The following is a 14,212-nucleotide window of genomic DNA, read 5'->3' as shown; positions in this document are numbered from 1 at the left end:
GGTTACAGTCACAGTGCAGCAGTTACCCTAAAAGTGCAGTGGTTACCCTCACAGTCACAATGCAGCAGTCACATGACAGTGCAGAGGTTACCCTCACAGTCACAGTGCACCAGTTACCCTTACAGTGCAGGGGTTACCCTAATAGTGCAGTGGTTGCCCTCACAGTCACAGTGCAGCAGTTATCCTAGAAGTGCAGTGGTTACCCTCACAGTCACAATGCAGCAGTCACATCACAATGCAGGGGTTACCCTTACAGTGCAGTGGTTACTCTCACAGTCACAGTGCAGCAGTTACCCTAAAAGTGCAGTGGTTACCCTCACAGTCACATCATAGTGCAGGGGTTCCCCTTACAATGCAGTGGTTATCGTCACAGTGCAGCAGTTACCCTAAAAGTGCAGCAGCTACCCTCACAGTGTAGTGCATACTCTCACAGTCACAGAGCAGCAGTCACATCACAGTGTAGTGGTTACCCTCACAGTAACAGAGCAGCAGTCACATCACAGTGCAGTGGTTAGCCTCACAGTCACAGTGCAGCAGCTACCCTCACAGTGTAGTGATTACCCTCACAGTCACAGAGCAGCAGTCACATCACAGTGTAGTGGTTACCCTCACAGTCACAGAGCAGCAGTCACATCACAGTGCAGTGGTTACCCTCAGTCACAGAGCAGCAGTAATATCACAGTGTAGTGGTTACCCTCACAGAGCAGCAGTCACATCACAGTGCAGTGGTTATCCTCACAGTCACAGTGCAGCAGCTACCCTCACAGTGTAGTGGTTACCCTCACAGTAACAGAGCAGCAGAAAACATTTCATGCTGCATTCATATATACTCATATGAACAGGGTCCTCTTCTGTTTGTCTTCTCTGTATAATTATCAGTGTTATAACTAGACATCTTGGTGCTATGTGCCAGAAAGGGAATTGCCAGTGCACACTGAAGATGCACATCATAAATGTAGGTTGTGGCTTCATGGTCAGGAAGGGTCGTTATCATATAATAGACCTTATACACATAATGCTCACAGGACTAGCATCGCTTGTGCAAACAATGCTCACAGGAGTAATGTCCCCCTTCTCCCCAGTATCAGCCCTGTCCCCCTTCCGCCCAGTGTCAGCCCTGTCCCTCTTCCGCCCAGTGTCAGCTCTGTCCTCCTTCTCCCATTTTCTCATAACATTTTTTTTAGACTGCCAGTGCCCACTGCTGCTACTCTCCCTCTTCCCTCCTCCTTACCACGGGTGTAGATCGTTTGGTCTATAACAACTAGGTTGACAAGCATTGGGTCGTCACCACTAGGTCAACATGCAGCAAGGTCGACATGGGTTAAGGTCGACATGACATTAGGTCGGCACAAGCATTATGTCGACAGTCAAAATGTCAACATGGGGTTTTTCAGCGTTTTTTTGCCCCGACACATGTTTGAAGTGCACCGCATCCCCTAACATCAGGCACAGTGCCTAGCTACACTCGCCACACTATTTTATTCTCCCCCCACGCCCTAGTGGATGGTAGGGCATGAAATAACGCCTGTCGGCACATGTCGGCTCAAAAAATCAGTGAAAAACCCCATGTAGACCTTTTGACTGTCAACCTAGCCCATGTCGACCTAATGTTTGTGTCGACCTAATGTCATGTCGACCTAGATCCATGTCAACCTTGACCCATGTTGACCTTAACCCATGTCGACCTAGTGTTATCGACCCAATGGTTTTCGACCTAGTTGTTGTAGACCTAATGACCGTATCCCCTTACCACAGAGAGTGACAGCGCAGCGCTTCCCCTCATCTTAATATCTGTGGGGCATCACCCCAATCTACTGCCGAACAAGCAATAATATTCACCCCATTTACTCACCAAACAGCAAGTATGCAGTGAGTGACAAGGCGAACATGACGAGTATGGTATTCCCTGGGCCGACATCTTCAGCCTGGCAGCTGCTGGGACAAGCACAAGGGCTCTGTACAGCAATCTCCAGCACCTCAGTACTGTCCGTTGGGTGGGGAAAGGTGACCAAAGTGACTGGACTGCAGTTAAACTGGACAATTGTTCTCAAGGGGCTGTCATGAGCGGCTGGAGAGAAAGGTACGTAGATATTATTCATGTATTCCCCATTTTAAATTCCCAAATTGTATAATGTTACAGTCCCTTCCTTCTCCATTGCATTGGTTCTCAACTCCAGTCCTCATGTATCACCAACAGGACATGTTTTCTGGATTCCTTGAATTATACGAGTTGATCGAATTAGATTGATCAGTAATTATCCTACCTGTTTTCCTACCAGAAATCCTGAAAACAAGAACTGTTGGGGATTCCTGTGAACCACTGCAGTAGTGCATGACCATGGTTCCACTTTGGGAAATTTACTTTGCATTTTACACCCCAAATCAGAGTTTTGGTGAGAGTGTTCCAATTTTTTTGTTTAAAACCGCAATCAATTACATGGCAAAATTAACCTGGTTTTGCAGTGTCAATGATTGCCGCTTTAAAAAAATGGGAGACCTCTAGGGGTGTGCAAGCGTAACATCATGACACCATGGGTTTTGGGGAGAGGGTTGGCACAGGGCATAATGTGACTATGCCTCATGATGCACACCACCATGATATCTTTCTCCTGGGAAACCTCTCCACAAGCTAAACATGACCTAAGGGCCTAATTAGAGATGTACACTAACCCAATGGTTAGCATAGAAATCATAGACTTGAGACACAACAGCAGACCACGGAAGCTGTCAGGAGATGTCTATTTACATCAGACTCCAGGTGCCAAGGGGAAGGAGGGTAGCGGGTACTTTTTACCTGGGTCTGCTGGAGGGGCCCAGGTCCCCCCTCCCTTATTGCAGGGAGCTTGGCCACACACCCTCTCAGAGGCCCATCCCCACAGGTGGCCACGCCCCCTCCATTTTATAGGGACCCGGCTGACCTGTCAGCGCCACTGGCCGTACCGTATAGCACAGCCAGTTCCCTGATGCTTTCCCTAGCGGCTGTGTAATTGTGTATGTGTGTTGTGTGTGCGTCACCAAAACACTGCCATCTGTTGGCAGCCGGGGAAACTACATCTACAACACTATTTGCGCAGAATAATAGAAATGGCAGCTCGGGAAAGTACCAGGAAATTTCAACAATACTTTTAACAAGTAAAAGCTTCTAAAAACATGAACAAAAAAAAACCAGGGCTTTTTCTAATCTGTCTCCATTGCTGTCGACAACACAGAAACTACCCTACCCCTCAAGCTCGCTGCCTAGGGGTCACACTTGACTCTTAACATCCCTTAATATCCCACATTCAGTCTGTCTCAAAATCAAAATCACGTTACATGCATCTAAAAAACATATACAAAATACGACCCTATCTTACACACGACACTACTAAAATGCTAATCCATGCACTCATTATCTCTTGCATTGATTATTGCAACAGTCATCCCAAGAACAGACTCTTGCCACTGCAATCTATTTTGAACGCTGCAGCTAGGCTGATCTTCCGAGCCAGATGTTCAACGTCTGCTGATCCGCTCTGCCAGTCCCTCCATTGGTTGCCCATATTCTACCGTATTCAATATAAAATACTTCTACTCAGATATAAAGCTATTAACCAAACCACACCTCCCAATATCTCCTTACTTATCTCAAAATATTTCCCAACTCACTGTCTTTGCTCTGCACAAGATCTGCGTCTCTCTTCTGCATGGATTACTAGCTCATTATTACAGGACTTTCATTATTACAGGGCTTTCATAGGTCTGCACCCACCCTATCGAATGCTCTCCCAGGCACAATTAGACTCTCGTCAAGGCCTTCAAACTTTCAAGCGTTCTCTGAAAACTCACCTCTTCAGGCAAGCCTATCAAATGTAGGTAACATTCACATAACCCCCAAAGGCACTTTTGCAGGGCCGGTGCTAGGGTGTCCGGCGCCCTCCTGCAAACTCTATATTTGCGCCCTCCATCACATATTTAATAAAGGGACAGCACACATAAATAAAGGGTGTGTAAAGGGGGGACAGATGTGGGCAGAGGGGGACAGTTGCTGGGCAGAGAGGTATAGGGTGAAAATATGATGGGCAGGAAAAGGGGGGCAGATGTGGAGAGAAGGGGAAGATGGTGGGGAGAAGGGGGCAAATGGTGGGCGGAGAGATGCTGGGCAAGGAGAGGGGGACAGATAATGGGCAGGGAGGGGGAGATATGCTGGGCAGGGAGGGGGAGATATGCTGGGCAGAGAGAGGGGACAGATGGTGGACAAGTAAAGGGGGGAATGATGGGCAGAGAGCGTGTGAGAAATGATGGGGGGAGAGAAAGGGGGGCGCAAATGGTTGGCAGAGGGAGGGGGATGGATGGTGGGCAGAGGGAGGGGAGACGGATGATGGGCAGGGACAGGAATGCAGATACTGGACAGTGAGGGACAGATGATTGGAAGGTAGAGGGGGCAGATACTAGGCAGGGAGAGGGGATATATGGTGGGCAGGAGTTGGGACAGGACTGGGCAGGGAGGGGGTGGAACAGATAGGGGGCAGATGGTGGGCAGGAGGGGGGAAAGGACAGGTGCTGCGCAGGGAGAGGAAGGCAGATACTGGGCATGGAGGGGGTGATACAGATGATGGTCAGGGAGAGGGGGCAGATACTGGGCAGGGAGAGGGGGACAGATGGTGGGCAGGAAGGGGAACAGGACAGATGCTGGGCAGGGAAGGGGGCAGATACCGGGCAGGGAGAGGGGGACAGATGATGGGCAGGGAGAGGATGGCAGATACTGGGCAGGGAGAGGGGGGGGATGGTGAACAGAAGGGGGCACAGTACAGGTGCTGGGCAGGGAGAGGGTGACAGATGATGGACAGGGAGAGGATGGCAGATACTGAGCATAGAGAGGGTGGGAAAGATGAGAGAAATCAGTCAGATGAGTCAGATAGAGAGAAAGAAAGAGGGAGAATCTGCAGGGAGAGGCAGGAGCTACAGAGAAGGCAGAGTGTATACTCACAGAGGAAGCCATGGCATGCTGTAAGATCCATTCCTCTGTGTTTCAGGGATCAAAGGAGAATGTGCTATACTCCTCCAATCAGGGGCTCCTTTAATCAGCATGTGCAGAGCTCCTCCAATCACAGCTCGGCACATGCTGTCCTGACCCCTGATGCTGAGATGAGGGGGAGGGTCCTGGCACTGCACTGAGTGGCTTTCCCCCTGCCCGGCGCCGACAGCGGGGGGCGGACGGCTTTGCATAGTGCAGCGCTATGCAAAGTCGTCCTCAAAGCCGCTCATCTGCTTGTATAACCAGATCATGCGGTAGCACGCAGCAGCGCTCACCGCTCAAACATGCTGTTTCGAGCGACTTTCAGCTCAAAGTCGCCCAGTGTGGGTCTTAAGTTCTCTCTCCCCTCTGCTGCCAACGCTGCTGTCTGTCATACACTGACAGCGGCAGCTGCACACAGTGACAGAGTGGCAGAGCAGGGAGAGCATCTACATAGGGCGGTATTCAATGAGCCTGATTCGCCATGTTTTTATGGCGAATTTATGCTGTTTGGCGAATTTTTGACTAAAACTGTGAATCACCCTATTCAATGACCACATGGCGAATACATTTGAAGGTTTTTTTCGCCATGATTCACCGAGTAGCAATCGCTATCTTTTTATGGAGAAGTGGAATGTGAACTTTTAAAATAAAGTGTTTTGTTTTTTACATTTGGTGTAAAAAAATCTGAGGAGGGGCATGCTATTTTTATTCATGTGCTGTAAGCACATGAATATATATTTAATTTAAAAAAATATATATATATATATTTTTTTTTTTTACACAGTAGCCAGCAGGGGGCGCCGGAGCCAAGCCGCTCATTAGATATTCATATATTCACTGCACCCGATCGTTACGATCGGGTGTAGTGAATATACGCGGTACCCTGCTGGCACCCCCGGGGGGCAGCCTGTGCTGCCTGGCACCCGGGGAGCCCACCTCCCCCCCACATACGCTCTGAGGCAGGCAGAGAGACTTCCATCTCTCTGCCTGCCACTGTCCTCAGGCTCCCTGCAGCGTTCGCCGCAGGAGCTCATATTCGCCGGTCAGGGTCAGCGAGCCCCTGACTCGTTGAATTCCGGAGCCGGCGAGGCTCCGGAACGTGGCGAATGTGCAGCGAATCCTAAACAGGATTCGCTGCACCTCGCTGGTATTCACATTGAATACCGCCCATAGTCTGGCTCTGTTGAGCGGTTAGCGCCAGCCCTGCACTCATGTATTATATAGCTTCCCTTCTGGACTTCCAGCTTGGTGGGACTGCTATGCTATTACTGGTGCCTGTCCTTGTGTTTCCCTCCTATGTCCCTATAGATTGTAAACTTGCAGCAGGGCCCTCCAACCTCTATGTCTGTCTGTTTCACCCAGTTTGTTTTATCACTGTCTACTATTGTAAAGCGCAACGGAATCTGCTGCGCTATATAAGAAACTGTAAATAAATAAATAATCACATATATAAGGTGACCTATGTGGATTAGAAAACTTTGGTCAATGCGTCTGTGTGTAGGAGGAAATGGGGCCCTGTGCTGCTGGGAATAATTTTCTGGGCTTCCGGGACTCCAAAATATATCGATTGTTCGCAGGGGTGAGACAGGTGATTTATTAAACCTGGGAGAGAAATAAATTGAAGCAAAATAACACTGTACCTATCACTATCTAATAATTGTCCACTCACCCCTCTCCTTCAATCTGTGGCTTTCTCCTTACATCCCACACAGTATCCAGTTGTAATATTGACAATAAAGAGGTCTACACCACATGGAGGATTTGGATTAGGCAGGGTTAGGGTCAGTCTGCTGGAGGGGACAGTTAGGGTTACGCACCAAGGGGAACTGCTAAGGTTAGGTTTTGGGAGGGGGCTGTTAGGGTTAGGCACTATGAACGTGAACCCGAAGCGTGGTGAGCGCAGCGAGCCCGCGAGGGGCGGCGGTACGCATCCTACGACCTTTTCATACCCCCACTATCCACGTCGGCGTGGAGTTGATTTATATAGTGTGCCGAGCGCAGCGGGCCACCGTGCCCGAAGTGTGGCAAGTGCAGCGAGCCCCGCGAGGGGACGCGGAATACATGTAAAGTATTACGCGTCCGCTCGCCATGCTTCGGGCGCGGTTGCTCGCTGCGCTCGCCACACTATATAAAATCAACTCCACGCCGACGTGGATAGTGGGTGTATGAAAAGGTCGTAGGACGCGAACCGCCGCCCCTCGCAGGCTCGCTGCGCTCACCACGCTTCGGGTTCACGTTCGTAGTGGGTGTGGCGTGGGGGTGCATTTAACATTGTAAGCCCCCATTAGGGTGCTTATACAATTAAACATCATATAGGGGGCTTATACCATTTTAAATCGCATCGCAGTGCATCGGTGTATGCGATGCGATTATATGTTGTGCCACCAAATATCGTGGGCGCCGTGCTAGTACACAAGTACCGAAAACTTTATTCATTGCAGTGTACCAGGCAGCCAATGGCACTCTCACACACAGTAATAGATGATTCCATCCTTCTATACTGGGTATGACCCAGGTGGTGCAGGCTCCCTTATTTGCCCAGTCCAAGACTGCAGTCCCCCTCTGATGGCAGCCTTCATATCCTCACTGCTACATACATCATCCTCTGCTACACATCTATCCTCCTCTGCTATATATATCATCCCCTGCTGCACACTATCTGTGGCTCTGTGACATCTTTCACCTTCTGATATACCTGTAGGTCACATACAGACCCAGGTACATACACTGCCCCTCCTACCTGATAGTGGAGTCTAAAGATGCACAGAGCAGAATTGTAACGTCTGTAGACAATGAAAGTGGACATCTCAATCCTGGTATATTACACCGCAAAAGCGTCATTCACAGACCCCACCTCATAAATTACCACGGCTGTTATCCCATCCCAATCCACCACTGATTGGCGGGATGCAATCACTAGGTCGACAAGCATTAGGTTGACCACTGGAGGGTGACATGCATGAAGGTCTACATGACTGAAGGTCGACAGGGACATTAGGTTGACACAAGCATTCGGTTGACATGGGGAAGGTCAACAGTCAAAAAGTCGACATGGGGTTTTTCCCTTTTTTTTTATGAGCTGACATGTGCCGATAGGCGGTATTTCATGCCTCATAGTACCATTGACTAGGGTGTGGTGGGAAAATACAATAGTGTGGCGAGCGTAGCAAGGCAACGTGCCCGAAGCATGGCGAGCGCAGCAGTGCACTTTTATCACCCAGCACCAAGGTAAGCTGCCCCCAGCCTCTGTGTACCCCCTAGTCCCTAAGGTGCGTGGATGCTGCACACAGACATCCATGACGCTCAGATAGTCGGGATTTCGATGGTCATTAGTCCGTCATCGGAATTCTGACTCCGACAGGGGGGTGAGTGCTACAAAGCCCCTAAGTTAGACCCCCCATGAGGAAGAACAGTCCCTGTCAGTCGGGATCCCAACTGTTGGAGCGTCATCCGGCACCCCATCTTCCCCTCCTTCTTCTCTGTTTCAGTTTCCACCACTGAATCCAAGGATAATCCAATACTACTTATCTGAAGTTTGTTTGTACTCCCAGAGAATGTTACATAGTACAGTAGCAGGGCCGAAACTATGGTTTCCGGCGCCCAGGGCAAATTAGTACCCCCATTTCAAATTATACCACACAGTAGCACAAATCATATTCACATTACACTGCATGTAGTCACCCTGATTCATATTACACCACAAAGTAATGCCCCTAATTCACATTATGACACACAGCAGGGCCCCTTATAAAAGTTACGCTATGCAGTAGTACTCTTTATACATGTATGCCACACAGTAGTGTCACTTACACATAAGGCCCATAGTAGTATTGCTTATACACATAACACCAACAGCAGTAGTACCAGTTACACATATTGGTCTCTGTTCCTCCAGCAGCTTCCCCTTCCTTCTTTTTCACTTCAGTGGTGGGAATGGCATGCCATAACTTACGATATGCCACAGGAGGGAACTGCTGGGACCGAATTTTCTGTTGGAATTATTGTGCATGGCTGTGGAGGAGGTGGGACTGAGTTCCCCCTACCATTAGAGGTGGTGGAACTCAGTTCCACCCAGTGCCCCCACCCCCACCCACTTTAACCCCTGGATTTCAGTGAGATTGCTGCTAAATTTAAAGTGTCAATCAGTTATAAGGCAAAGGTGCCCCAGTTTGGAGAAGAAACAGCAACTTCAGCCAACATTTTAGGCCTTGGATTATTTGGAGGGTGGACTAATGCTCAGGACCACCCCTTCTCATGATTAATGTAATTAATAAATGCACTTTTACTTACAGATTGCTACTTACCTCTGTATGTGACAGACAGAATTTTACTGTCATTGCGGTAGGCGAATTCATTGTCCTCATGCTTTCCGAATCCTACATACTGGGGAAAGCTCCCTTTGATTTCTAGGTCTCTAAATAAGAAAAACAACAATTTTACAATCTTACCTAGTAATAGAACAAGGGCCATCTTTCAGGTTAGTTTTACTAGCTCATTAAAGACACAACTTGCTGTGCCTGACTATAGGGTTCCTGACTGCTGACAATGTATAGTCGCATAGTCAATAGGTCAACACCCAAAGTAAGACATGCATTAGACATTGACAAACCTAGGCCCCATAGCAGCTGCACCCCTTGCACCTATGGTAGTTACGCCCTTGGCATGCATGCAGTGGCACAATTTTTACTATATAGTGCAGATCTGCACTATATAGGCTTGGCTGCCCTCTCTATTTGACCGCCGACTTTCACTCACACGGGAGTGCGAATCGGCAGCGCATCGGGCTTGCAACCCTAAAAAAGCATACAATCACCATGCGATATGGCTTCCGATATTCACTATATCGGCAAGATCGGAAGCCATATCGCACCGTGTGTACACACTATATCTTTTGTTAATGTCTAACTAATGCATGTTTAACTTTTGACAATGTCTAACTAATGCATGTCTAACTTTGGTCAATGTATAATTAATGCATGTCAAGCTGTTGTTAATGTCTAACTAATGCATGTCTAACTGTTGTCAGTGTCTAACTAATGCATGTCTAACTTTTGTCAATGTCTAACTAATACATGTCTAACTTTTGTCAATGTGTAACTGGTGCATGTCTGGAAAGAGTAACAGAGGCGCCTGATGGTGTATTATCGTATTTTTTTTTTTAAATTAACCCCTTCAGTGTTTGTTTTTTTTTTAAGGTAGCGCTCCCCACTGGGTGAGTTTATTAGGAGGAGCGCTACCTAAAAAAAACACCACTGTTTCCCCCGCTGCACGGCCCGGCACCCAGCATCTCAGTAGCCGGCGCTGGAGACTTGCATAGAAAAGCCGGGGGGGGGGGGGGGGGAGGAGGAGGAGGGGGAGGAGGATGCGTGGCAGAGGAGATGGAGCTGCCTGAGTTCAGCGATTGAACTCAGCAGCGCTGCCCGGCTCTCAACAGTGGCAATCCCAAGAATTTTCCAGGCTTGCCAGACTGGACACAGAGGCACAGCCTGGAAAATTATCGGGATTACCACTTAAGGGGTTAATGATCATTCATAAAAGGTGAGGCTATAGCACCCGTACCAAACAATTCATCCGCTGTGGTCTTAACACCACATGATAACACATAAAATCCCACTGGCACACAGCTCCAAGATCTCACTGTCATCTAAGATGTTTGACTCACGGAACCTCTCAGCAGCACGCGGCAATGTCCAGCACTGTCGGTCGTCGTGTAACTAATGCATGTCTAACTTTGTGAATGTCTAACTTTTGGTGTCGACCTATTGACTGTCTGACTACACATTGCCTGTGAGTTATTCCATACCCTTGACTGTTCTCGTCACACTTCCCCAAAAATCTACAACAATAAAACCTGCAGATTTATTGTACTCAATATTGTAAAATGTAACGCCAATGTACAACATAAGGCCCCACTCTGTACATTACCTGGTGACAACACACACAGCAACACGGGAACAGTTCACGAGAGCCATAGGTTCAGTAAAGGGGTGGCAAGGGCTGAAGGTTACAGATTGCTCCACTCTATTTCCCATCACTTCATGCTGCACCTTCCTGTCCCTCACAAGGAAACCATCCACATTCCCCAGGGCAGCTAGGTTAACCACCCCGGAGCCGTCCTTCATCAGGCACTTGCAGGGGTTCACTTTCACACAGCTGGAGATAGCCCCGAAATAGAGTTGCAAGCACCAAAGCAGGGTCATGTATCCTGTGGCCATCGCTGTACACAGAGGCAGTAGCACTCAGGAGAAGTATGCAGCACCTGGGTGACAAATAGTGCACGTGACCCATCCTTACTAACAGTGCACCAGCAGACAGTTCCAGTGCCTGGGCTGGTCAATGATATCCTGATCTCTGATATCCTTGTCAATGTTTTTATCCTATTTCCCAAACAAAAGCTGATGGTATTAATTGTACAGAGTGACATTTCACTGCCGCTCTCATAGAAAGAAATAAAAAAAAAAAAAATAAACTCCAAAACCTAAATATTTAAACATTGAGGGCCTTATTCTGGTTCGTGCGGCTGGGCCGTACGCGTACGTTCCGGGGTTTTTCATGATCTGCGCATGCGTACAATCGCCAATGCGCAGGAGCGAACACTCCACAACGCTTACGGACGGGTCTCTCCGTGCGAAAAAACCTGTACGCGAGAGTACGGGCATTGGGGGCGGCATAGGGGCGTGATGAGGGGAGCGGCCGAAATAATGAGGGAAAATGGGCGTAAATATGGGCGTACACGGGGGTGTGCACCAAAAATGAACAGTGCTACTACCGCACGATCGGCTAAAGCACCGTTCATTTCGGACACAAAACAGGCGGCCGCCAACCGCCATCTCAAACCACCCCTACAGATACCGCATGCCAGCGTGCGCCTGGGTTTGCTAATTTACGCTGATTACTACTCAAACACATACACCTGAATGTAATAAGCAATGCTGCAGTCTATTAAGTCCAAACCATGATTTCACTACCTGCAAGCCACACACAGCACTCAAACACATTGGAAGCTTATCTTTCTATACTTCTCGACATTTAAAGGTTTGTTTAATTTAAGGTAACAATCTTTTTAAGACCTGCTTATATATGCTAAGGTAGGTATTTGTTAAAAAGTTATACACATTCACTACGTGCTTTCATAGACTTTACACAGTAGCATACTCAATCTACACAAGTCGACATGTGTCAACGTGTTCACTCTAATACAAACATAGGTTTTGTATTTATGATACAATAACATAAACCACATCTAACACCTACAAAGGATGTTTCAGCAATGTTTTAAGCCCATGCCCACTATTTTGCACACAATCTTCAATTGAGTTAATAGAAAACAATAATTGAATAACAATTAGAATAATTAATTAATTGTCTGAATTATAGTTGAAAGGCAAGATTTGCAGGTCCATATATGTGAAGGGTATGCCAGCGTACACGGACGTACGCTCACTCTCACGAGCGGTGACATAAGCTGAGTTTTCCATTGAAAACAATAGCGACCCGTCCGTGCAAGCTGGCGTACGCTCAGATTTCCGCAAGAAGTCGGCGGGAAGACGGACGAGAGACGTCCGTAAACGGTGGCGTACTCTCTGTTGTACGCCAGTTGTCGGAGTCTAAGGGCTGATCCTTCCGTGTACGTTGGCGTACGCTCAATTGTACGCCACTCCCCTTAGACGTTGTTTCTGCCCGTACGTATGCGGCTGATTTGTGGGTGGACTTAACCCCAACGGCCGCGTACGGATAGCGTACGTTAATATGGAACGTACGCACGTTTGCCCGCACCGATCAGCATAACCTCCTGAATCCTTTGCAGTCCAAATTTTTTTTGTTTTGTTTTTTTTTTTTTATTAAAAAAATGGTCTACTTTGAATGATGAACAATGTTAATGTTCTTATTTTAAAGTGGCTCACCATTGGATCTGCTACTAGCGCTAGGGTTGTTGAGTCTAACTAGACGTTGGACCCAAAGGCTTAAAAAAAAATCCCATTGCATTGAAGTCAGGGGTTTTCTTGATGACCCAACCGCACCCCCCACTGTTTTCACCAAAGGGATTTAGGGCCTGATTCAGACCTGTTCACAAGGTTGAACGAACAGGTAAATGTCGCCCGCTTCCTGCCCGCCCACTGGTCGAACATCTGCCCCTCCATTTGCATGCGAGTGGATGTGTACCCTTAAACATACACTCGATGGTCATTCGATGGTCGACGAATGTCTAAACTGTCTTTTATTTCCAACAGAGGTGGACAAAAAGGGGGCATGCGCTGACATCTTGTGACGTCAGCCGCCTTCCCCGAGCGGGCATCGATCCACCTGCGTTTGCAGGGGAACAGCCAGTGTTTTCATGGGGATGCCCATAAAAGGCTGGGCGTTCCCCTGCACCAGTCCCCTGTCCGCCCCCTTCCCTCACCTGCCAATGTGATCACCTCAGCGAGTGTGATACTCGCCGAAGGTGTTCGCACAGGTGGCCTGCACATGCGCATATTCGCACATGGGGCCAAATTCATCCCGACCAATCAATCCCTGAATCAGGCCTTTACAGTGCTACAGTCAGTTTAGCACCCTCCACTCAACACAACCCTTTGTGTTCCCTGCTTATTCCTGCTTTGGGGTACATACAGCAAAGCCTGGACCAATTGAGGAGGTCAGTGTGTTCCCTTAAGGGCCATCTAAACATATAGGCTCAATGGGCAGCTGCCCAGGGCCTCTTAATTTTAAGGGACTCCTAGCAGGGGGTGACCATGCAGCATTTTCTACCTGCCACCCAGCCTGCAGCCAGACAGTGAATGGCTGTGCGCATACTGATTGGTGGATGGCTGCAGCACAGAGTATAATTGTTTGTGTGGTATTAGTTGAAGCAGACTGCGTCTGTCTGTTGTGACTTAGATGAGATTAAAGCAAAACAAACAATGACCAATTTGTGCAGAAATCCAGGTAATTCCAAAGTGTTCACATACTTTTTCATGCAACTGTATTTCCTAAAGTTGGACGGGATGCGGTCATTTGGTCGAATGCATTATGGTCGAATGTCATTACATCGAATCCATTAGGTCGAATTGCTAAAAGGTCGACATGATTCTAGGTCGACATGGGAAAAGGTCGAAATGATTCTAGGTCGAAAGGTCATTAGTTCGACAGGTCATTAGGTCGACAAGGTCATTAGGTCGACATTGTCTAGGTCGACATTCACAAAGTCGACATGGGGTTTTTCACTGTTTTTTGAGC

The 14,212-nt window shown here is 48.1% G+C and overlaps 1 protein-coding gene across 2 annotated transcripts in view; it reads right to left on the bottom strand.

Annotated features, from left to right (window-relative positions):
- LOC146035481 (uncharacterized) overlaps positions 1 to 14,212 on the bottom strand; it is a 28,577-nt gene that overhangs the window by 5,323 nt on the left and 9,042 nt on the right. The window contains exons 1-3 of one of the 2 annotated variants that reach the window (XM_083158965.1): positions 10,922 to 11,249; positions 9,301 to 9,410; positions 1,853 to 2,068 (exon numbers count right to left, since the gene is read on the bottom strand). In XM_083158965.1, coding sequence (XP_083015091.1) covers positions 1,853 to 2,068; positions 9,301 to 9,410; positions 10,922 to 11,211 — 616 coding nt within the window. In that variant the 5' untranslated portion in view covers positions 11,212 to 11,249. Of the gene's footprint in view, positions 1 to 1,852; positions 2,069 to 9,300; positions 9,411 to 10,921; positions 11,250 to 14,212 lie in introns of those variants that run through there. The other variant, XR_014460665.1, reaches the window with a different exon arrangement.

Source organism: Crinia signifera, chromosome 9, assembly GCF_055691185.1.
Source record: "Crinia signifera chromosome 9, ASM5569118v1, whole genome shotgun sequence".
Classification (NCBI taxonomy): Eukaryota; Metazoa; Chordata; class Amphibia; order Anura; family Myobatrachidae; genus Crinia; species Crinia signifera.
The sequence above is the reverse complement of the archived record's forward strand: the minus strand, read 5'-3'. Positions and strand labels throughout refer to the sequence as shown.